The sequence below is a fragment of the Oryx dammah genome, unplaced genomic scaffold (genome assembly GCF_014754425.2).
Source record: "Oryx dammah isolate SB20612 unplaced genomic scaffold, SCBI_Odam_1.1 HiC_scaffold_5, whole genome shotgun sequence".
NCBI lineage: Eukaryota > Metazoa > Chordata > Mammalia > Artiodactyla > Bovidae > Oryx > Oryx dammah.
The window spans coordinates 60,876,096-60,901,421 of record NW_024070189.1 but is presented as its reverse complement, the minus strand read 5'-3'; the positions used below and the strand labels follow the sequence as shown (position 1 = coordinate 60,901,421).

The following is a 25,326-nucleotide window of genomic DNA, read 5'->3' as shown; positions in this document are numbered from 1 at the left end:
AAGAATTAAAGAATAAACATACTGAGACAGACAACACAATTACTGAAAATAAAAATACTCTAGAAGGAATCAATAGCAGAATATCTGAAGCAGAAGAACGAGTCAGTGAGCTGAAGATAAAATGGTGGAAATAACTTCTGAAGAGCAGAATAAAGTAAAAACAATGAAAAGAACTGGCAATAGTCTCAGAGACCTCTGGGAGAATATCAAACACACCAACATTCGAATTATAGGGGTCCCAGAAGAAAAGAAAAAGAAAAGCTATGAGAAAATTTTTGAAGAGATTATAGTTGAAAATTTCCCCAACATGGAAAAGGAAATAGTCAATCAAGTCCAAGAGGAACAAAGAGTCCCTTACAGGATAAACCCAAGGAGAAACACACCAAGACACAAACTAATCAAACTAACAAAGACTAAACACAAAGAAAGAATATTAAAAGCAGCAAGGGAAAAGCAACAAGTAACATACAAGGGAAACCCCATATGCTTAAGAGAAACCCTATACACTCAGCAGAAACTCTGCAGGCCCGAAGGGAATGGTAGGATATATTTAAAGTACTGAAAGGGAAAAATCTACAACCAAGATGTACCTGGCAAGGATCTCATTCAAAATTGATGGAGAAGTAAAAAAAGCTTTTCAGACAAGCAAACATTAAGAGAATTCAGTACCACCAAACCAGCTTTACAACAAATGTTAAAGGAACTTATATACTCAAGAAATACAAGAGAAGAAAAAAGATCTACAAAATCAACCCCAAACAATTAAGAAAATGGCAATAGGAACATGTATATCAATAATTACTTTAAATGTAAATGGATTAAATGTTCCAACCAAAAGACACAGACTGGCTGAATGGATACAAAAACAAGACCCATATATATGCTGTCTACAAGAAACCCACTTCAGACCTAAAGACACATATAGACTGAAAGTGAGAGGATGGAAAAATACAGTCCATGCAAATGGGAAGCAAAAGAAAGCTGGAGTAGTAATCCTCATATCAGACAAAATAGACCTTAAAATAAAGAAGATTATAAGAGATAAGGAAGGACACTACATAATGATAAGGGATCAATCCAAGAGGAAGACATAACAACTGTAAATATCTATGCACCCAAGGTAGGAGCACCTCAATACATAAGACAAACACTAACAGACATAAAAGGAGAAACTGGAAGTAATACAATAATAGTAGGAGACTTTGAACACCCCACTCACACCAATGGACAGATCATCAAAACAGAAAACTAATAAGGAAACATAAGTCTTAAATGAAACATTAGAGGAGATGGATCTCATTGATATCTTCAGGACATTCCATCCAAATGCAGAAGAATACACCTTCTTTTCAACTGCACATGGAACATTCTCCAGGACAGACCACATCTTGGGTCACAAATCAAACCTCAGTAAATTTAAGAAAACTGAAATTGTATCAGGCATCTTCTCTGACCACAATGCTGTGAGACTAGAAATCAATTACCTGAAAAAAAAAAAAACTGTAAGAAACACAAACACATGGAGATTAAACAACACATTTCTAAATAACCAACAGGTTACTGAAGAAATAAAAAGGGAAATCAAAAACTTTTTGAAAAAAATGACAATGAAAACACAACTCAAAACCTAGGGGATGCACCAAAAGCAATTCTAAGAGGGAAGTTTATAGCAATACAATCCTACCTCAAGAAGCAAGAAAAACATCGAATAGACAACCTAACTTTACACCTAAAACAACTGGAAAAACAGGAACAAAAAAAAAACCCAAAATCAGTAGAAGGAAAGAAATCATAAACATCTGAGCAAAAAGAAATATAAAAGAAATAAAAGATACAATAGTAAAGATTAATAAAACTAAAAGCTGGTTCTTTGAGAAGAGAAACAAAATTGACAAACCTTTAGCCAGACTCATCAAGAACAAAAGAGAGAAGAATTAAATCAACAAAATTAGAAATGAAAAAGGAGAGGTTATAACAGACAATGCAGAAATATAAAGGATTATCAGAGATTCCTATGAACAACTATATGGCAATAAAATGGGTAATCTGGAAGAAATCAACAGATTCGTAGAAAAGTTCAATCTTCCAAGACTGAACCAGGAAGAAATAGAAATTATGAACAACCCAATTACAAGCACTGAAACTGAATCTGTGATCAAAAATCGCCCAAAAAAACAAAACCCCAAGACCAAATGGCTTCACAGGAGAATTCTATCAAACATTCAGAGAAGAGCTAATGCCTATCCTTCTAAAACTCTTTCAAAAAAATTCCAGAGGAAGGAACACTTCCAAACTCATTCTATGAGGCCACCATCGCCCTGATACTAAAACCAGACAAAGACAACACACAAAAAAGAAAACTACAGGCCAATATCACTGATGAACACAGATGCAAAAATCCTCAACAAAATTTTAGCAAACAGAATTCAGCAACACATCAAAAAGCTCACACACCATGATCAAGTTGGGTTTATTCCAAGAATGCAAGGATTCTTCAATATGTGCAAATCAAGCAATGTGATATACCATATTAACAAATTGAAAGATAAAAACCATTTGATAATCTCAATAGATGCAGAAAAAGCCTTTAACAAAATTCAGCACCCATTTATGACTAAAGCTCTTCAAAAATGGGCATAGAAGGAACCTACCTCAACATAGTAAAGGCCATATATGATAAGCCTATAGCAAACATTATTCTCAATCGTGAAAACCTGAAAGCATTCCCCCTAAGATCAGGAACAACACAAGCAAGGGTGTCCACTTTCACCACTATTATTCAACATAGTTCTGGAAGTCCTAGCTACAGCAATCAGAGAAGAAAAAGAAATAAAAGGAATCCAAGTTGGAAAAAAAGAAGTAAAACTCTCACTGTTTGCAGATGACATGATACTGCACACAGAAAACCCTAAAGATACTATCAGAAAATTACTAGAGCTAATCAGTGAATTTAGCAAAGTTGTGGGATACAAAATCAATACACAGAAATCATTTGCATTTCTATATGCTAACAATGAAAAATCAGAAAGAGAAGTTAAGGAATCAATCCATCCACTGTTGCAATGAAAAGAATTAAATATCTGGGAATAAACTTACTTAAGGAGACAAAAGAACTTTACTTAGAAAATTATGACACTAATGAAAGAAATCAAAGATGACATGAACAGATGGAGAGATAGTCCATGTTCTTAGGTAGGAAGAATCAATATTGTGAAAATGACTATACTACCAAATGCAATCTACAGATTCAATGTGATCCCTGTCAAATTATCAATGGCATTTTTCACAGAACTAGAAGAAAAAAATTTCACAATTCATATGGAAACACAAAAGAACCCAAATAGCCAAAGCAGTCTTGGAAAAGAATGGAGCTGGAGGAATCAATCTTCCTGACTTCAGATTATACTACAAAGCTACAGTCATCAAGACAGTATGGTACTGGCACAAAAACAGAAATATAGACCAATGGAACAAGATAGAAAGTCCAGAAATAAATCCATGCACCTATGGGTACCTTATTTTTGACAAAGGAGGCAAGAATGTACAATGGGGCAAAGACAGCCTCTTCAATAAATGTTGTTAGGAAAACTGGACAGCTACATGAAAAGAATGAAATTAGAACACTTTCTAACACCACATACAAAGATAAACTCAAAATGGATTAAGACCAAAATGTAAGACCAGAAACTCTTAGAGGAAAACATAGGCAGAACACTGGATGACATAAATCAAAGCAAGCTCCTCTATGACCCACCTCCCAGAGTAACGGAAATAAAACCAAAAGTAAACAAGTGGGACCTGATTAAACTTAAAAGCTTTTGCACAGCAAAGGAAACTAAGCAAGGTGAAAAGACAACCTTCAGAATGGGAGAAAATAATAGCAAATGAAACAACTGACAAAGGATTAATTTCCAAAATATACAAGCAATTCATACAGCTCAATGCCAGAAAAACAACCAACCCAATCAAAAAGTGGGGGAAAGATGTAAATAGACATTTCTCCAAAGAAGACATACAGATGGCTAACACACACATGAAAACATGCTCAACATCGCCCATTATTAGAGAAATGCAAATTAAAACTACAATGAGATATCACCTCACACCGGTCAGAATGGCCCTCATCAAAAAGTCTACAAACAATAAATGCTGGAGAGTGTGTGGAGAAAAGGGAACATTCTTGCACTGTTGGTGGGAGTGTAAATTGATACAGCCACCATGGAAGACAGTATGGAGATTCCTTTAAAAACTAGGAATAAAACCACCATACGACCCAGCAATCCTACTCCTAGGCATACACCCTGAGGAAACCAAAATTGAAAATTGTGTCCCATTGTTGACTGCAGCATGATTTACAATAGCTAGAATGTGGAAGCAAACTACATGTCCATTGACAGATGAATGGATAAAAAAGCTGTGGTATATATACACAATGGGATATTAATAAGCCATAAAAAGAAACACATTTGAGTCAGTTCTGCTGAGGTGGATGAACTCTAGAACCTATTATACAGAGTGAAGTGAGTCAGAAAGAGAAAGAAAAATATCATATTCTAATGTATATATTCAGAATCTAGAAAAATGGTACTGAAGAATTTATTTACAGGGCAGCAATGGAGAAATAGACATAGAAAATAGACCTATGGACATGAGGAGAGGGGAGGAGAGGGTGAGATATATAGAAAGAGTAACATGGAAACTTACATTGTTATATGTAAAATAGAGAGCCAATGGGAATTTGCTGTATGGCTCAGGAAACTCAAACAAGGACTCTGTATCAATCTAGAGGGGTGGGAATGGGCGGGAGATGGGAGGGAGATTCAAAAGGGAGGGGATATATGTGTACCCATGGCTGATTCATGTTGAGGTTTGACAGAAAACAACAAAATTCTGTAAAGCAATTATCCTTCAGTAAAACAATAAATTAAAAAGAAAAAAAAGATGTGTTTAAGCCTAGTTACAGTGATTTAAAATTCACAGTCCTAAACTAAAATTACATTTGTATCCACCTAAACTTTATAGTGTTTAAGGCAAACAGTCAGGTATTTGTGAGAAGGAAAGGGAGGGAGACAGGAAGACAGTGGGACCCAACAGCCAGCTCTTGTAGGCACGGGGTATAATAAGGTGATGTTCATGAAGAATTCATATCCCTTTTCCTACTGTACAAGCCTCAGTGAGAAGCAGCCAGTGAGGCACTCTATAACATATCAGAGCAAAAAGAATGTCTTGCACTAAAGTCCCACCAACTGACCTCCACTTGGACCCCATCTAAGCTGGGGTTGTGACTTCTTCATGCCTTTTTCTACAGCCAAGGACTTAAGCCTAAATATTTCATGCACAAAGCTAAGCATGAACCATGTTGGTACCCCAACTCTCAAATCTCTGCCCTTGGGTGCAAGTCAGATTGCTACATGACATGTTTGTAAGGGGTAGTGTGATCCTCGAAGGCTACTTCATGTTTTCTTTGCTGGAGTGTTTGGGAGTTATCGGCAAAGGTCAGTTCTATTCAGCAGCTAACAGTGGTTGAATGTCTCCTGGTTCAGCAGCTCAGTGCTGAACCTCAGGGGAGAAAATGATGAACAAAACAAGGGTTCTGACCATGAGCCCTCAGGTCTAGTCAGAGAATGAGAAGGCCTTTCCATCTCAACTCTCTCAGCCCTGGAGTGGTCATGCACAGGCCTGGCTAAGCCTCTCCTGGGTCCTTACCTGTAACTAGGAATGGGAATGTGGCCAGGGCCATCATCTGCAGAGCAATGTCAGAAATGCCAGGAAAAGGAGGGTCAGTGGGAACCCCTCTGTTACCTCTGGATGCCTCCTTCCCCACAGACGATCCCCAGGAACACTCCCTTTTCTGGGAAGGTTTTTTTCTGTCCCACTGAGGGGCTAAGGCAAATTGGGACAAATCATAAACATTTAGGGTCAGTTAAAAAAATTTTCAAGGGTGGGAGAGGATCTCTTTAAAAGCTTGGGAAGAAGGAAAAACGCATGAGTAGCTACTTCTCCCAAAGCGCTCATTCAGAGAGGACTCATGTGTGCAGAGTTTCAATCTGGGATGATGAAAAAGTTTTAGAAATAGGTATGGTGATGGTTGTAGAGCACAATGAATGCAATTAATGCCACTATACTGTACACTTCAAATGGTTAAAAGGATGAAGTTTATATTATACATATTTTATGACAAGAACAAATTTTTAAATAAGATATACCATGTTATACACTTGGCACAATATTTTTAAATATTTAATGAAAACCTAATAAATGTTAGCTATTTTTTAAAAAACCAACCAACAACAACCAAAAAAACACCTCCCCTAGGAATCAATATTGGTACAGGTCTGCCCAGAGCTTTCCTTTCTCTCCTCCTCCAACAGTCATCCTCAGTGGTTAGAACTGTTTGAAGTTTCAAGGTCAAATGAGTGTTAATGAAATATCTCCTTCTGAAGCTGTTCTGGAAAAAAAAAAACCCTTAAAAAAAAGTCCCACACCACAGATCTCACGCCCATTGTCTCTGTCTTCCTTCTTCTCCAGACCTAAACCTGACCTTGCCCTAATAACCCAGGAACTATTTCCTAAAGTCTTCATTAAGTTTCCCTTGCAGGCACCCGATGGAGGTGGTGAGTATGGGTTCTCTAAGGCCCTTTAGCTTTCTCCAGAACCCCAGTCCACGGGCTGCCCTTGGTCCCTGTGCAGGTGAGATGGTGCTAGAGGCCAAGCATCCACCTCTACAGGTGGCTGGGCCCACTCCGTGGGAGGCTTGGTTCCGACACTGGGCGCTGGGGTGGGTTTGGTTCCTCTGCTGAGGGGGCCTCTCCTACAGGAAGAATGTGTGGCCACCAGGTGGCAGTGGTACCATCCACGGTGTAAAACGCAGGGCACGTCTGAAGGTTATTGAGTATACACTCCTGCCCCTGGGCTTCCCTGGTGGCCAAGAAGGTAAAGAATTGCCTGCAACACACGAGACCCGGGTTCAATCCCTGTGTTGGGAAGACCCCTGGAGAAGGAAGTGGCAACCCACTCCAGTATTTGTGCCTAGAGTATTTCACAGACAGAGGAACCTGGCAGGCTACAGTCCATGGGATTGCAAAGAGTCGGACATGACTGAGCAATCAGCTCAACACCCTGAGAAGAGGGCTGAGGTTCAGACACACAGAAAACATTCCACTGACCTCTGAGGACTGTGGTCAACACTGTCACAAACTAGGGCTTTACAAGGGCTGGTAAGGATACTGTCTCCCACTAGTGCCGATAGCAGCAGTGGTGTGACGAGAGTAGTAGTATCACTGAACACTGGGTTGTAGGCTTTACATGATTTATCTCATTTGATCCTCAAATGATCCTAGAAGGGCAGGGGCTCTTTTCACCAGATGAGAAGGCAGAGGCTTAAAAAGGTTGAGGATTTACCCAGCGTCTTATGGTCAAGAAGTGACAGGGCTCTGCTGCTGGATACTGAACCTCCTCTTATCCTTGCTTTACGCCTGCCATTCCTCCCAGAGGCTTCCTGAGAATGGCTGAGCTGGCCTTCTGCCTTGGCACTTGTCATTTACCTATTAAGTTTTATCTTCTGCCTGCTTGGAAAACATCTAATGCCATTTATGCTACAAAGTCAGTTGTGTAATGCACAAACAGAACAGAGAGTATTAAAGATGGTGTCTGCTTAGGGAAGGTGGGGTGCTCTGGAGCCAGACAGACATGGATTTGTATCCTGACCCTGCCACCTACCTATTAGCTGGAGACTCCACATAAATCCCAACCTCCATAAGCCTCAAAGCCCACATTTGTAAAAAGAGGGTTATAACCTCTGCTCACAGGGTTGTTATAGGATTAAATGAAAAAACATGTGGTGCCATGTTTTAGAGGAAGCAGTGTGTGCTCAGTCACGTCCGACTCTCTGCGACCCCATGGAATGGGCCCACCAGGCTTCTCTGTCCGTGGGTATTCTCCAGGCAAGAATACTGGAGTGGACAGCCATGCCCTCCCCCAGGGGATCTACCTGACCGAGGGATCGAACCCACATCTCCTGTGTCTCCTACACTGGCAGGCGAATTCGTTACCACTGAGCCACCTGGGAAGCCCATATATGCAGTATGTATTCCAGGCAGCTGTGAAGAGCTGGTTTTTATGTCCTGAATTAGGCCCCAAGTTGCCTAACATGAAGCAAAAAGGGAACATAGAAACACGAACACAGAAATGACCCTCCTAGCTGAAGTCCTGTACAGCAAAAGCAGCTAACTTCTGTTGAACATGGGTTGTCCCTGGGCTCCATGCTAAACACCTGAACTACATACTTACAACTCCTTTGGTCCTCATAACAACCCTACCTGGCTGTAGTACAATTTCCCTGCTAGAGAAAAAGAAACTGAGACTCAAAGCTAAGAAGTGTGTCTCATTCTCAAACCTATGCTCTTAAACCTTACACTAACACATCCTCGCACTGAGGATCAGTGGGTCAGTGCCCTCACTCCACACCAAAGACCCATGGAACTCCTCACCATTCCATACAACCAGTGTTGCCCACTGCTACTCCTAGAGGCCGGGGCGGCCAGGGAAGCACTTGATTCTTCACGCAGCACTCACCTGGACGAGGTAATCCCTCGGCAAGAGAGGCAGACGGACATGTTCCATCAGTTTTGCCATGTGCTCTAAACGGGTCTCTTTCTCATAATTGATCCATGAAATCACAGCTTCAAATACCTGTAAGGAAAATCGAAATAGGGAACTTTAGCAAAGGATAATAACTTTAAAATAGCTTTCAAACAATCTCTTCAACCTTAAAAAAGAAAGAAAAGTTACAAGTCATCCACAAAGGCATTTAACCTAAGGTCTAACATTGAAAATATTAATAAAAACAGAATATATTTACTACCTGATGTCATGTCAGAGAGTGCTCTCTCTGCCTCCCTCATACACACACACACACACAAATGTACACTAAGAAAAACCTGCTGCCCCAAACATAGAATCATCCAGGTTCATTGCAAAATAAAAATCAATTCCAACAGTTACCCCAGGGTGGAAATGCAGAGAAATAACTCTGAATCAAATTTTACAAAGTCTTCCCAAGAGGACCAGAAGCCCTGGGGGCAATGTCTTCATCACACAAACCCTTCTCTTCATCTATTTCCCATGTTCGTTTAATGCAGAACAAAAACTATAAAGATGTCCCCCACAAAAGTTGGTAATAATGGTGAACTGATGACAGAGAATGGCAAAAATTTCTCCTTGGGTTGAACCTTTCCTTTGAGGAGAGATTTCATTTCTATACAAATCAAAACAGGTCTTGGAACCAAAAAGGGGAATCTATGGTTTGAATGTTTGCCTTACTCAAGGTTAAGTTCAGATTCAAACCCTGCACCACCATACACACAGACACGCATAAACGTCAGCATTGGTAAGACAGCAGGGAAACCACTACTGTTTGTGGAAGCTTAATTAACATGGCTTTTTAAGAGGGGAAGGAAGAATTTGGCAATAGCAATCAAAAATTCAAATGTGCGTATCTTTGACCTAGAAATATAACTTCCAGAGCTCTAGTCAACAAAAATATTTATACAAGTGGTGCAAGAATATGTGTTCCAAGATGTTTGCTGCAGGATTTTTGTAAGAGGATAAAGAAACTATCTGAAGTCCACTAGTGGAGAAATTATTAAACTAGTTTTGACATGGGATATTTTCAGCTGTTAAAAACAATAGTAACAACAACTAATAATAAGACAAAACACTTTCTTGTGCCAGAAAGCAAGAAAGTACTCAAAGATCAAGGTGACACAACAGACAGACCAGAGCGAGCTAGACAGGGCTTTTTCATTGCCAACATTTGGGACAATTTAAACATCTAACGGGATAATGAATAAATAATTCAGCACTGACTGGGAAGGGGCCAAAGAAAACTTTTGGTGATAATGGATAGGTTCTATATCTTGATAGAGAGAGAGCTATATAGGCAAGGGTATTTGTCAAAACTAATCAAATCTTACACTTAATATCTATACATTTCACTGTGGGTAAATCATACCTCATTTAAAATATATTTAGTTAAAAGAAAACGATAGCAATGAATCAAAACCCAAAGAATAAAAAGAATCCATACTTAAAAACGTATGGGAAGGCTGCTCTTCACAGAAAAGTGCCAGCTAATAAGGTAAAAGCACAGAATTAAAAAAAATCACTTTGCAACCACAGATATAATAACTGATTCAGCCAGTGTTGACCACAGATGCTGAAACCATTGGGTGAAAAGTTGTTGGGAACAAGATATTCACAGTTCTCCAAGTGTCATCTGACAGAATACTTAATTACATAGGGAGAGTGGGGGAGATTCAGATTGGTTGATCTGACAGATATCACCTTTAACAAGTGGTCAAAGTTAACACTGCTAGTAAACAGGCCAAATTTATATTACACTCCTGAATGTGACTTAATGAGAGGGAAACAGCATTCCCTATGCAGTAGTCTTTCTAAAACGTTAAACCTGAACCTTATAGCAAAGAAATAGACAACTCCATGTGTGGGACACTCTTCAACATAAGTGTCCTAGATTCCTCAAAACTGTTAGCATTGGGGACTTCCCTGGCCATCCGAGGGGGGACACAGGTTCAATCCCTCATGCGGGAAGACTTCACATGCTGAGGGGCAACTAAGCCTGTGCTCTGTAGCAGAACTACAGAGCCCACGTGCCTAGAGCCTGGGGTCCGCAAGAGAAGCCACCACAATGAGTAGCCCGTGAACCACAACTAGAGAGCAGGCCCCACTTGCCACAACTAGAGAAAGCCCAAGTGCAGCAACAAAGACCTAGCATAGTCAAAAATAAATAAACAAAAAAAATTTTAATTGCCATTTTAAAAAGCTGTTAGCATTATGAAAGACACTAAAAAAGGCATGGAAACAGAAGATCCCCTGGAGAAGGAAACGGCAACCCACTCCAGTATTCTTGCCGGGGAAATCCCATGGACAGAGGAGCCTGACAGACTACAGTCCATGGGGTCTCAAAGAGTTGTCATGACAGCATGCATGCTTAATCTTCTTCTTCAGAGACACAGAACTAAGTGCAAGGCATGATCCTTATTTGGTCATGGACTAAAAAGAAACAACCATGAAAGACTTTTTTTGAGACTGTTAGGAAATTTGAATGCCCACTGTATATTAAAAAATATTATTGTGTCAGTGTTACATTTGTTCGGTATGATAATGGTTTTATGGCTCAGAAAGAGAATTTCCTTGTTCTTAGGAAGGGCAAGCTAAAATACTTAAGGGTAAAGTGTCATAATGTCTACAATTTATTGTCAAAAATAAAAATTAGTGTTTTTCTTTCTGGCTCACTTCACTCTGTATAATCGGCTCCAGTTTCATCCATCTCAGCAGAACTGATTCAAATGTATTCTTTTTAATGGCTGAGTAATACTCCATTGTGTATATGTACCACAGCTTTCTTATCCATTCATCTACTGATGGACATCTAGGTTGTTTCCATGTCCTGGCTATTATAAACAGTGCTGCAATGAACATTGGGGTACATGTGTCTCTTTCAATTCTGGTTTCCTCTGTGTGTATGCCCAACAGTGGGATTGCTGGGTCATAAGGCATTTCTATTTGCAATTTTTTAAGGAATCTCCACACTGTTCTCCATAGTGGCTGTACTAGTTTGCATTCCCACCAACAGTGTAGGAGGGTTCCCTTCTCTCCACATCCTCTCCAGCATTTATTGCTTGCAGATTTTTGGATCGCAGACATTCTGACTGGTGTGAAGTGGTACCTCATTGTGGTTTTGATTTGCATTTCTCTAATAATGAGTGATGTTGAGCATCTTTTCATGTGTTTGTTGGCCATCCGTATGTCTTCTTTGGAGAAATGTCTATTTAGTTCTTTGGCCCATTTTTTGATTGGGTCGTTTATTTTTCTGGAATTGAGCTGCAGGAGTTGCTTGTATATTTTTGAGATTAGTTGTTTGTCAGTTGCTTCATTTGCTATTATTTTCTCCCATTCGGAAGGATGACTTTTCACTTTGCTTATGTTTTCCTTTGTTGTGCAGAAGCTTTTAATTTTAATTAGATCCCATTTGTTTATTTTTGCTTTTATTTCCAGAATTCTGGGAGGAATTTAGGAAGATGGCAATGATGACCCTGTGTGCAGGACAGCAAAAAAGACACAGATGTGTATAGCGGACTTTTGGACTCAGAGGGAGAGGGAGAGGGTGTGATGATTTGGGAGAATGGCATTGAAACATGTATACTATCATGTAAGAATCGAAATGCCAGTCTATGTCTGATGCAGGATATGACACGCTTGGGGCTGACACGCGGGGATGACCCAGAGAGATGTTGTGGGGAGGGGGGTGGGAGGGGGGCTCATGTTTGGGAACGCATGTACACCTGTGGTAGATTCATGTCAATCTATGCCAAAACCAATACAGAATTGTAAAGTAAAAATTAAAAATAAATAAATAAATTTAAAAAATAAATAAATAAAAAATAAATAAATAAAAAAAAATAAATAAATAAAAAAAAATAAAAATTAAATATTTAACAAAATAAAAGATTATAGAGAGAAAGAGAGAAAGCAAATGAAGCACAATGTTAACAAATGGTGAATCTAGGTAAAGAATATATGAATGTTCATTCTTTTCCAACTTTACCATAGGTTTGAAATTTTTCAAAATAAAAAGTGAAAGGGAGAAGAAAAATAATCCTAAGGGAAAAGGTAAATACTACAGAAAAAATTACAGATTCAAAATTCACAAGTTGAAATAAAAGCTGTATCTCCCAGTGTGGGTTAAAAACCTCCAATTTTTCTTATTCTAACTGTGTATTTGTGTGTATTGATATGTTACTAATGCTTTGGCCCTATTTCCTAAACATGTACTTAAATCAGGCTGAGAATACTCGGATTGGATGAGATATCAGAAAGGAATCCATCAGAAAGAAGAGAAGGAAGAGAGATGAGTGGAATGGAACAGAAGGGAAGGAGCAGTATACATGTGTAGCTTGCTCTCATTTCTATATAAAATAACCCACATGTGTACAAACATAGACACACATGTCTTGGAAATCCTCCTTGTCTAGTTCATTTCTAAAAATTATTAACTCTCACGTAGCTATGTGTCTCAACCTTATTGCATTATTCTGTAAATAATTGCGTGTTTCTTCAATTAACCCTTAAGATTCATGAGAACAGGGACCTTGTCATACTTGTTGGCACATAATACACATTCAAATGTATTTAAAGAATGAATGGACAAAAGAGTTCAGAATGAGCTTGTAAGCAGGCCAGAGCAGGCAGCAGGGTTAGGGAAGCAGAGCCAGGCCCTAGAACCAAAGGATGCCAGAGACGCCTGGCTTTGCTGGGTTAGGTGATGGACAGCCACACCTGCTCTGTTGCGCATACTGCCTTCCTCTTCCCTTTACTGGACTGTGATTCCTACAGGGTGAGAAGGGTATCAGCTCTGTCTCTGCACTTCCTGCCACCAAGCACAGTGCCAGGCACAGAGCGCATGGCCGGATGAGAACGCTTTCCTAAAGAATGAACAGCAGGGCCTTGAGTAGGTAGGATTTGCTGATCACACCGTTCCCTATCAATCAGCATAGTCTTTGTTATAGAAGCTGCAATGCAGGCTGAGTTTAATGAAGTCGATATTTAACCTTATCTTTATTTTTGGCTTGACTTGTCTAACTGGTTCCGCTCAGTTGCACTGTTTACCTACTCAGCTGTGAAAGCCACAGCACTTGGCAGCAACGGTGACCTTCTCCACAGCTAGAGGAGGTCGCATACTTTTTTCATTTAGATGCCATGTTTGGAAAATAAGCAAATGAACTTCAACTAGCCTATGGGCCTACAATCGTTCCCAACAGCCCCTGCTGTCAAAGGAGTGGCCAAGGCAAAGGGGCAACAAGTAGAAGCAGCAGCAGCTCATGTCTAGCAGCAGCTCGTGCCCAGCACCACACTCTCCAGAGATCCCATAACCACACACCCTCCTGATGGCCAGTAAGTATACACTCCGGCCCTGTACTGAGTGACTCACTCAAGTCCAGAGCCAGAAAGCAGCAGAGCTGGGTCCACATACTCCCATCTCTAATGCTCAGACTCTTTCCCGTTATTCTCAGTAGCTACCCAGTTGGCAAACCTCAGCCCACAGGCCACGTGCACCTGTTTTTGTAAATAAAATTTTCTTGGAACACAGCCATGCTCACTCATTACAAATCATCTACGGCTGCTTTCACACTTTAATAGCAGAGCTGAACTGAGACGCTATGGCCCACAAAGCCTAAAATATTTACTCTCTGGCCCTTTAAAGGAAAACTGCATAAACCCCTGGTCTGTTAAATCTAAGCAGCAACCCTGTGGCTTCAATCATGGGACAGGGTAATGTCTACTCAAATGAAAACATTTTTTTTTTTTTGTGGACCCCATGATGAAATAACCAGTTGCCCCCAAGGCACACTTAGTGTTTCACTTTTAGACAAAGAAAGTGAAAGTCACTCAGTCATGTCCGACTCTTTGCAACCCCAAGAACTATACGGTCCATGGAATTCTCCAGGCCAGAATACTAGAGTGGGTAGCCTTTCCCTTTTCTAGGGGATCTTCCCTATCCAGGGATCAAACCCAGGTCTCCTGCATTGCAGGCGGATTCTTTACTAGCTGAACCACAAGGAAAGTCCATAGCATCATTTCCTCACTGCTTCATGTTTCAGAACCAATTTTTTGAGTGCTACAAGGTTGCTACATGGAAAGAAGATGGAGAAAATTGGATTTCATAGTCCTCAGCTCATACCTCTGATGGAAGTACAAGCCTTGGTCAGAAAACACTAGATGAACCTGATCCTTCCACTCTACCCTCTAAGTTATAGAGGGAGCCAAGCCAGACGTACCTGCATACTGAGCAAAGAGGGTAGCTCTGAGGCACTCTGCCCTGCTTGATTCATGCTGACGTACAGCAGAAACCCAACACAATGTTGTAAAGCAATTATCCTCCAATTAAAAATAAAAAAAATTAAAAGAAAAATAACGTGTTCTGAGAATGAAGAGGGGGACTCAGATTAAAATAGGGCAGGGCAGTGACTTGACAAGGGGAAAGGTCCAGTTAAAGGTGATTCTCACCCAAACACGGGATGGGGAAATAAGCTAGCTTTGAGAACATCAGGGGAAAATTTATATTCCTACATGGACCAGATTTGCTACTCAAGAGTGAGAAGGACTAATTTCAGCAATAACAGCAGGTACAGTCCTGAGCATTTTACACGTATGACCTCATTTAGTCCACCCTAGACTCTGTGAAGGAGGTACCACTGCTCACATTTTATAGATGAGAAAACAGCCTTAGAGAGGCTGGCAACCTGTGCATGACCCTTCTGCCAGGAAGCAGTGGATCTGAGACATGGACTCACCTCTAATGCCAAAAATTCAGGTTTAACATTATGCAATATAGCATATCAGAGGCACAATCATTTGAAAAACCTGGGCATACTGTTGAGCTGGGAAACTATGTTTCTAAATCCAAAATCCTAACTGCATCCTCCCTGTCATCCAGAACATCCCCTGGTACATTTTTCTTTCCTAGGGACTGAGCCAATAGCATTTGCCAAATGCACTGCCATGATTTTAAATCAAGAAGACAGCACTTCCAATGTGATACACACACACACACACACACACAGAATATGATTCAGCCATAAAAAAGTGAAATTTGCGACAACATGGATGGATCTAGAGGATATTATGCTTAGTGAAATGTCAGAGAATGACAAATACCATATCATCTCACTTATATATGGAATCTAAAAAACAAACCAAAGAAAACCAAATGAACAAACAAGACAAAATGAAAACAGACTCACAGACAGAGAATAAGCGTATGGTTGCCAGACAGAAGGAGGGTGGAGGGATGGGTAAAACAGGTGAAGGGTACTAAGAGGTATAAACTTCCAGCTGTAAAATGAGTCATGGGGATGCAATATACAGCATAAACAATACAGTCAATAATATTGTAATGGGTGTGTGGGGACAGACAGGTACTAGACTTACCGTGATCATTCCATAATGCATTTCAGTGTCAAATCGCTATGATGTACACTTAAAACTAACAAAATATTGTATGTCAACTATATTTTAATAAAAACATTTTAAACTTAAATAAGATTACTTTAAAAAAAAAAAAGACAAGACAGCATATCCAGACACAAGAGTGATTCTGTCATACTTCTGTGCTCTTTCTCAAATCAAAACTTAACAAGAGGTGTGTTAACTATATTCCCACTCCTTGCCACACACAGCATGGGACACAGCTGGGAGTAGTGATGGATTGGAGCTGGTCGCAATTCAGCGTCTAGCGACATTACCTTGGTGGAAATATTTACACCATGGAAATTAGCAAAGGGATCAGCAAACAAATCAAAGCTCTTGGAATTTTTTATTGGAGAGCCAACTGCTAAACATTTACCAGCATATCACTGGTCTGAAGGCTCCCCAGACTCTAGGAAAAGCTCATCTAGTTGCCCTCATCTCTCAGATAGTATCATCACCTTAAGGTTTGGCACTGAAAAAGCTCTTTCTTGTAGTTGTTTCATTTCAGACCCACAAGAGTTCTGTGAAAGAGCTAGAGACACTCACAAAAAGAGAACTTGAGGTAAGACAGTGAGAAAGTGGTCTACCCAGTCATGATGTCAGGGCAGCAATCACAACTACTGCTTTCAGTCTGCACTTTCACAGCACCCTGTGCTCACGGTCTATAGCCGCATATTTATTTGCATGTGTGTTTGACAATATCTGTCTCCCTCCATGTAATTGTAAGTTCCATGAGGCTAGGAATCTTGTTGTTTATCTGTTCATCAATGTCTCTCCTGTGGCTAACATAATATCTGTCACACAGAAAGCACTCAAGAAATATTTCTTGAGAGAATGGATAGATTAATCAAAGCAGGAATCACTAGGCACATGGTTCTTTCTCTTCCTCCAACAGCACACTGCCAGAAATCTGACTTCATATAAACAAAAACTATGACAAAACTATAACAATAACAGCACCTTGCCTGGAAATTGTTCTCCAGGTTTCTGCTATTGTCTACAGCCAGCAAAAAGACTTCCACTATGATTCACTATACAAAGGATAAGGGAAAAGACTGAAGCACAATGGTTTGACACAAAGGCCTCCAAGCTGACAGACTACTTCAGTTGTACTAATCCTACAAATGACGGGAACATGACCCAAGGAGGGACAACAACTTCTAGCCAACACGGCATACTAAGCTGACTTAGAAGGAATCTTCCCCTATAGCTCTAAACACATGAAAAAATGGTATAAAACCAAAAAATAGATTTGAGCCATACTCAGAAGCAAGAGGTAAATGCTGAGTGCTTTAAATAACAAAGGATTTAAGTCTGGGAGCTGAATGAAAGCTGAGACCAAAATGACTCACAGGCTTGTAGAATTCCGATATGGGCTTTAATGGTTCAGGACAAGTATCCCATCAGGTTCAATGTGTAGGCCACAGGCTCCTTGAGGACAGTGTAGCCTCAGCTGTAAAACCAGCAATAGATGAACTCCAACCATTTGCTATGGGAAAGTGGAAGGAAGTTCACCATCTCCTATGGCCTGGGGAGTGAAAACTTCATCTTCAAGAAACCAGAACCCAAAGCTCATGTCACATACAGATGCGGGGGTTGAATTACTACTATCCAGGTGGTACAAGAGGTACTCAAGACAAAAATATAAAAGCTATTTCCAAACCAGTAAACTTGTTCTAGAAGGGGCACCTTCACAGCCCAGGATAACCGAGACTCCCATGGATATAACACCCTCTGAAGATGGTCTCACCATCAAAAAATACAGATCACTAATGAAATGAAAATTGACAGATGCAGTAATCAAAAATTATTTGGGGCAACCAAAGAAAGGTGGCTTCCTTAATGTGTTCCTCAAAATACTAGAAGCCAGAGACATTCTATAGTAAAGAGGTTCTAGGACCCAAAAGAGCCTGGGGAGCACATCATATACAACTACAAATCCCTTTTAGAGATTCACAATCCTCATTAATATACAAACGCTCAGACAAGTCCCACAGTTTCTTAACCTGGTTCCTTTGTTTTAGCCACTGTCTCCCAAATGCATCTCACTTGAACACTTTTTTTTTTTTTACCTAAAACTATCTCATACCATTAGGTTTTATAGCATGCAGTTGGGTAAACACTGGCCTAAAGAAGAAAGCCCACACTTCCTAACCTTCTCCACAACCCCTACTCCCTTCCCAGCCTTATCTTCCAGTTCCCTCATCAAAAATCCTTGATTTGCATTACACAAATTATTTTCCCCTCAGTAAGTTATTTCAAACTTTCATGCCTATATTCCTACAATTCCTTCAACCTGAATAGATTTCCAAAAACCCAACTTTTCATTCTCCAAGTTTTAGTTCAGATATTCCCTTTCCTATGAGGCCTTTCCTATCCCCAAAATTTGGAATAAAACACTCTAGGGTGCTTTCCTTGAACTCTGATTACAGCCAGCTACTTTTCTCAGCCACATTATCAGTCTGTCTGCCCACCAGACTGCAAGCTCTTTCCTCTTGTTTTTGGCCATGCCTCGCAGCTTACAGGAACCCACCAGGGACTGAAACTGGGCCACAACAGTGAAAGCCCAGAATGCTAACCACTAGGCAACCAGGGAACTCCTCCAAAGTTCTTGAATGGTAATAACTAAGGGTCTCCCCATCAGGGTGGAGGTTCCTTAATAAAAAGCAGGGCAGCAGACACAGTCAGCTTCAAATCATAGAACCATCTACTGTAAATAAGCCTCAGTTTCCTCCTCTGCAAAATGGCCTTGCGAGTTGTTTTAAAAATTAGAATGATATGCAAAACAGTACTCTGGGCAAAATAAGTCAGGCACAAAAGCATGCAAGATTCCATTTATACAAAGCTTAAAAGCTGATAAAACTGATCTATAAGAAGTCAAATAGTAGTTTGGCTTCTTGAAGTGGGAGGTAGTGACTGGAAGGAAGACCCTGGAGTTCTGTTTCTTGATCCAGATGCTGGCTTTGTAAAAGTTGAGCCGTGCACTTTGCATTTGCTCATGTCTCTGAGCTTATTGCAACATAAACACCTTTTTTTTTAACAGTGTGTGAAATAATCACAGTGAGCAGTCAAGGTAAGTTTTTGGTCATAGTGTGGTAGTATTCCAGTCACAGGTGCTTAGTGAACTGTGCTCTCAGAGGAGAACAGTAAAAAGAGTATCACTGACTCAGGCCAGATCATTGTTTGCAGGCTGAGAATTTGGCAGGTCTAATGCTGACCTCAGAGTATGGTAGGGCTGCCAAGAGGCCAGCCTAAGCATAGGATATACTTGCTTGGTCCCTGGATGGTGCCTTGCCAGCAAGCACTCAAGCCCAGCCTACTGGCCAGGGAGCTCCTGCCTGTACCCCAGACCCATCCCTGGAGAGGCCAGGAATTCAGACAGAAGGGCTGCTGCTGCTGCTAAGTCACTTCAGTCGTGTCCGACTCTGTGCGACCCCAGAGACGGCAGCCCACCAGGCTCCCCCGTCCCTGGGATTCTCCAGGCAAGAACACTGGAGTGGGTTGCCATTTCCATCTCCAATGCATAAAAGTGAAAAGTGAAAGTGAAGTCGCTCAGTCATGTCCGACTCTTAGCGACCCCATGGACTGCAGCCTACCAGGCTCCTCCATCCATGGGATTTTCCAGGCAAGAGTACTGGAGTTGGGTGCCATCGCCTTCTCCAAGACAGGAGGGCACACAACACTAAAGACCCCAGGAGACAAGGTCCAATTCTTTCCAGGAAATACAATATCAGAATTTGGCCCCTGATGATAGTTTTAGGAGATAATAGTACATAAAATGTGATCATGCAGAAAGAAACAAATCTGTACTTCTCTTTCTAACACATACTTGACACTAATCTAATTTTTTGAAGAGACCCAACCAATTTCTTGCTGACCTATACCTGAAATGTGGGTCATTTCTCTGTTAGTTCTCACTCTGAAAAGCCTCAACAGAGTTTCATAAGGAGTGGAAATCTTGAAAAGTAGAAACATATTTACCAGCTGAAAAAGCAAAGATTCAGAAAAGTCTAGTACCCAGAAATTCAGTGGTCAAACTGCAGTAGAACTTAGTCATATCCCTTCTCCTCACAGTATGTGTGTCCCAGAAGCTTGCTTACCCTGCCCCTGGGTCAACAAGGCTGCATACATGTGGTGAGAGTTGAACTTTGTGTCTCAAACGGTATGCAAGAAACAGGCTATCTGCTCACAGGATTAGCTCTACCCACTGAGACACCTCCCATCGGAAAGTCTCAGGTGACTAGGAGGGGCTTGCTTCTCTGCGTCATTCCTCTACCTGAGCAAGGATGGGGGGCGGGGGCATGATCACAAAGAACTAGTGATTCGGTGATCCCTACCACATCCATTTGTCCTCTCTCAAATAACAGGAATTTTAAACAAAAACTACAAGGAGGAAAAACAGGAGGGAAAATGACAAAGATCCATGCCCCTGTCTGACCTCTAGTTCCCACATTTGTCCTTATTCTCTAGAAAAATATTAAAATTGTCCCCATAATCTCAGCTGGCTCAGGGCAGAGTCCAACCGCAGTCTGCCTTGTCACTTGTTCAGGAAATGTCTGCTGAGCACTTCCTAGTGCCTCCCAGGGCTCTGCGTCAGGACTGTGTGTGACACACAGATGGCTAAGGTGCCCTCATAGCCCTCAAGGAGCCTGAGCGTAGTAGAAGAGATGAGGCATGGGCAAAGCAAGTGCTCATGAGGAAAAACAGCATCTGAGTTCTAGGAGAGGCCCAGACGGTGCTGGGGATGACGGACCAAAAGACAGCTGCCAGCCTAGCTCCTACCAGGCACAGGTCATGCCAACCACCCAGACCACCACAGGGCCTGGCAACAGCTTCCCCTTGAGAAAGGCTCCAATCAGTGGGTACATGTATCATCTCATTTCATCCCTAGAACAACACCATAAGATAGATACTATACTATCATCAACCCCCTTTCACAGATGAGAAAACTGAGATTTAGAAGGGCTCTTTTATTCATTCATTCAACAAACATTTTTTGTATCTACCAAGGACCTGATGGGCTTCCCTGGTGGCTCAGAGAGTAAAGAATCCAGCAGCAATGCGGGAGACCTGGGTTCAGTCCCTGGGTCAGGAAGATCCCCTGGAGAAGGGCATGGCAACCCACTCCAGTATTCTTGCCGGGAGAATCCCCATGGACAGAGGAGCCTGGCGGGCTAGTTTGTGGGGTTGGAAAGAGTCAGACACGAATGAGCGCCTGAGCACGCAGCACACAAGGACCTGATGCCACTCTAGCAGTAACCATACAACAGACAAAATTCCTGATTATTATGGTGTATGTGTTCTGGTAGGAGATACGTAACTTGTTCAAGGTCGCTCAGCTTGTTAAAGTAGTGGAGCCAGGAACAAATTCAGTTATTCTGGCTGCAGAACCTATGCTTTCAAACTTCCAGCAAACAAGCTGTCTGGGCCCAGCCACAGACATGGAAAATCATCATTTCCTCTATTTCAAGATGCATAGTTGTAAGATACATCTGAAACCTGGCTGCATTTTATAATATATGTTGAAAGAAACTTGCAGGCTGCAAGTAGAGAAGTAAACTGAAAAACTGGTATAACTGATACTGCTGTTCAAGTGTGAATTTTGCTGAATACAGGTTATTTGATTGTCAATGCAACTGAATTTTCTGCACATGGTAACATTACATAAAGCTGGATTTTAACTTAACTGACGATCCCTGATACTGCTTTGAATACACTCAAAAAATTTTGCTATAACACAATATTGCAAGAAAAAGCCATTTTCCGTGTAAGAAATTATGCCTATCACACAATGTGATTAAAAGGAGTAGAAATCACCAAATCTCCTGGAACAGATTACAGAATCTTCAAAGCTTAAAAGGCTAGCATTCAAATGACAAACATCTAATTGTCAAAGCTTCCAGCTATTAAATTTCCAGAAATAAGCGATCAATTAAGGGGGGAAAAATTATGGGTTTTGCGAAAAAGAAAATATAGGCAAAACCCACTATTCATTAATAAGCCTCAAAATTACATGGCCAACCTTAAACATACCATGAGTAATATATTTTCTGAAAAGCATAACTCTGAAGTTACACATAATTTCTGAGACCCAAATATGATACACAACATCAATAATGTGAAAAATACATATACTCCAAACTGATTCTACAGAAACAGCAACTCATATGTAAGCATATGAATAAATGAAAGCGACCACAGGCAAGTTTTAAGTATATATATCTATTGCCATGTTTCTGTTTCTGAAAAGATGCAGTTAACACCATGGTTTATTTTACCATTCAGTTCAGTACAGTTCAGTTGCTCAGTCATGTCCGACTCTTTGCAATCCCATCATGCCAGGCCTCCCTGTCCATCACCAACTCACAGAGTTCACTCAGATTCATGTCCATCGAGTCCGTGATGCCATCCAGCCATCTCATCCTCTGTCGTCCCCTTTTCCTCCTGTCCCCAATCCCTCCCAGCATCAGAGTCTTTTCCAATGAGTCAACTCTTCTCATGAGGTGGCCAAAGTACTGGAGTTTCAGCTTTAGCATCATTCCTTCCAAAGAACACCCAGGGCTGATCTCCTTTAGAATGGACTGGTTGGATCTCCTTGCAGTCCAAGGGACTCTCAAGAGTCTTCTCCAACACCACAGTTCAAAAGCATCAATTCTTCGGCACTCAGCCTTCTTCACAGTCCAACTCTCACATCCATACATGACCACTAGAAAAACCATACCCTTCTCTAGATGGAAGTTTGTTGGCAAAGTAATGTCTCTGCTTTTGAATATGCTATTTAGGTTGGTCATAACTTTTCTTCCAAGGAGTAACCATCTTTTAATTTCATGGCAGCATCACCATCTGCAGTGATTTGGGAGCCCCAAAAAATAAAGTCTGACACTGTTTCCCCATCTATTTGCCATGAAGTGATGGGACCAGATGCCATGATCTTAGTTTTCTGAATCTTGAGCTTTAAGCCAACTTTTTCACTCTCATCTTTCACTTTCATTAAGAGGCTTTTTAGTTCTTCAATTTCTGCCATAAGGGTGGTGTCATCTGCATATCTGAGGGTATTGATATTTCTTCTGGCAGTCTTGATTCCAGCTTGTGCTTCTTCCAGCCCAGCTTTTCTCATGATGTACTCTGCATATAAGTTAAATAAGCAGGGTGACAATATACAGCGTTGATGTACTCCTTTTCCTATTTGGAACCAGTCTGTTGTTCCATGTCCAGTTCTAACTGTTGCTTCCTGACCTGCATATAGGTTTCTCAAGAGACAGGTCAGGTGGTCTGGTATTCCCATCTCTTTCAGAATTTTCCACAGTTTATTGTGGTCCACACAGTCAAAGGCTTTGGCATAGTCAATAAACCAGTTAACTGTGATTTCCAGCAGTTCCTAACCCCTCTGTGGGACTCGGTTTCCTCAGTAAAAATTCCAGTTCCCTATTGGAATTAGATGTTCCCCAAAGGTTGGTTGTGGCTTGAATACTGGATATTCACAAGAGGCCATGTGGGACAGTGGTTAAGATCAAGTGACATGCAGACCAACTGAGTGACATTGAACAAGATAGTTAATGCCTCTGAGTCTGCTTCCTTATCTGTAATGTGAGGACAATAGTGATGCCCGCCTCACAGGGCTGAGGTGAAGGCTGAACGAGCTGAAGAACATCAAGCACTTAGCATAGGGCTTGGCAAACTGTAAAGGTTTAAGAAATGGAAGCAGCTTTGAAGCCATCATCATCATCACCATTATGCCTTCTTTAAAGGGTCCATAAAGCATATATAGTGATCATGGGCCAGAAAGTCTTTTCTAAGGGACAAAAGATATATAAACCTTTTTTTTTTTTTAATTTGGAAAAGAGATCTCACTGAATCACAAGTCCTTCCCACAACCACCTCATGAGAGAGGCTTCTGTTTCAAAGAGCACCATGCCATACCTTCTCTTCTGAAGAAACGGTCAGCTTGTCACTGGATATCAAGCTGCACACCTGGTCCAGACTTAGGCTAAGAAATTCTTCCCCCAGCATCACCTCTGGAAAGTGCTGCTCTGTTCCAAAAAGAAAAAAAGCATAAGTTCAGAAAACAAATTTATAACACACTCCTGCCCATCCGTGAACCAAGGCCATGACAATCTGTGGGATTCAGAGCAGAGTCCAGGGAGCTCTGGGGGAGGCAGGAGGGAGACAGAAAGGTAGACATCCTGGCTGGAGGGAAACCAGCCTTTTAATTCAGCAGCAAAGGCATCCCCCTGTGTAACCCTCTCTCCAGAACATCATCACAGAGGAAAATTGGGCACAGAGTTATGAGGTTATATTTTTTCCATGCTCCATGAGATTAATAATGGCGCTGCAGAGAAACTTCGCAGGGGCCTGCCTATTTAATTGGGCTCATTTCCCCTCAAGGCACAGGCTGGCAGAGCTGCAGACGGTGCCCCCTGCCGCTCAGACAAACAAAAGTGGGTCAGAAATGCTGCATGGCCAAAGTCTCTGGGGGTTCTGGTAGGAAGTCAGCATTAGAAGCTTGGCAGAAGGGTTCATCCCTTCCTGCCCAAGTCAAGCCTGTTATCTCTGGTTCACAAGAAGGCTCAACTAAGCTTCTGTCCGGGTGTGGCGGCAACACAGCTGCCAAGACCACTGCTGGGACTGGTCCACAGCAGCCGGGCCTTCCAAGGCTGTAATATAGAGGGGAGTTGGGAACAATGAGAACGAGATAAATCTCAAAGCTCCAAGGGCCACATGAGGGAAATGCCAAGGACAATTCTGACCCTGACATTCTCCCAAGCCACCATCCTGCTAATACAGAGGCAATGAGATGCCAGGGAAGGAGCAGGCACTTCCGAAAGAAGGAATCTAGATTCAAGTCCTGACTATGTCATTTACAAGCTGTGTCCTGTGGCACCATTCTCCTCATGCGTACAATGGTGATAAAAACCACGTCTCCCTCCCTCCCATGCTCTGATGAGAAAGGAATTGAGAATATGTTTGCAAGTTGATTCAAGGTGAACCAGCCCAAGGGCTGACAACTCCAGGTGCAAGAGTCTCTGGAGGTCACAGGGTCCTTTGTCATATGCCCCAGACTTTGCTCCTTCCTCAGTTCTCACAACCCTGCACCATCACCCCAGGAGCACCTGTGCTCTTTGCCCTCCAGACCTTTCCCCTTCTTCTGTGGTAGTCCTGCTCTAGCCTGAGAGTTTCTTGGATAATTCCAGAAGCCCCACCCACATCCCCACCAACTTGGTCTGGCTGGTCCCTGGAGTGAGATTCCAAGTGCCACCATGCCTGGGAGGCCATGTT

The 25,326-nt window shown here is 41.4% G+C and overlaps 1 protein-coding gene across 1 annotated transcript in view; it reads right to left on the bottom strand.

Moving 5' to 3' along the window:
- KLHL3 (kelch like family member 3) overlaps positions 1-25,326 on the bottom strand; it is a 118,398-nt gene that overhangs the window by 30,945 nt on the left and 62,127 nt on the right. Inside the window, exons 6-7 of the mRNA XM_040240031.1 lie at positions 23,971-24,080; positions 8,575-8,691 (exon numbers count right to left, since the gene is read on the bottom strand). Coding sequence (XP_040095965.1) covers positions 8,575-8,691; positions 23,971-24,080 — 227 coding nt within the window. The remainder of the gene's footprint in view (positions 1-8,574; positions 8,692-23,970; positions 24,081-25,326) is intronic.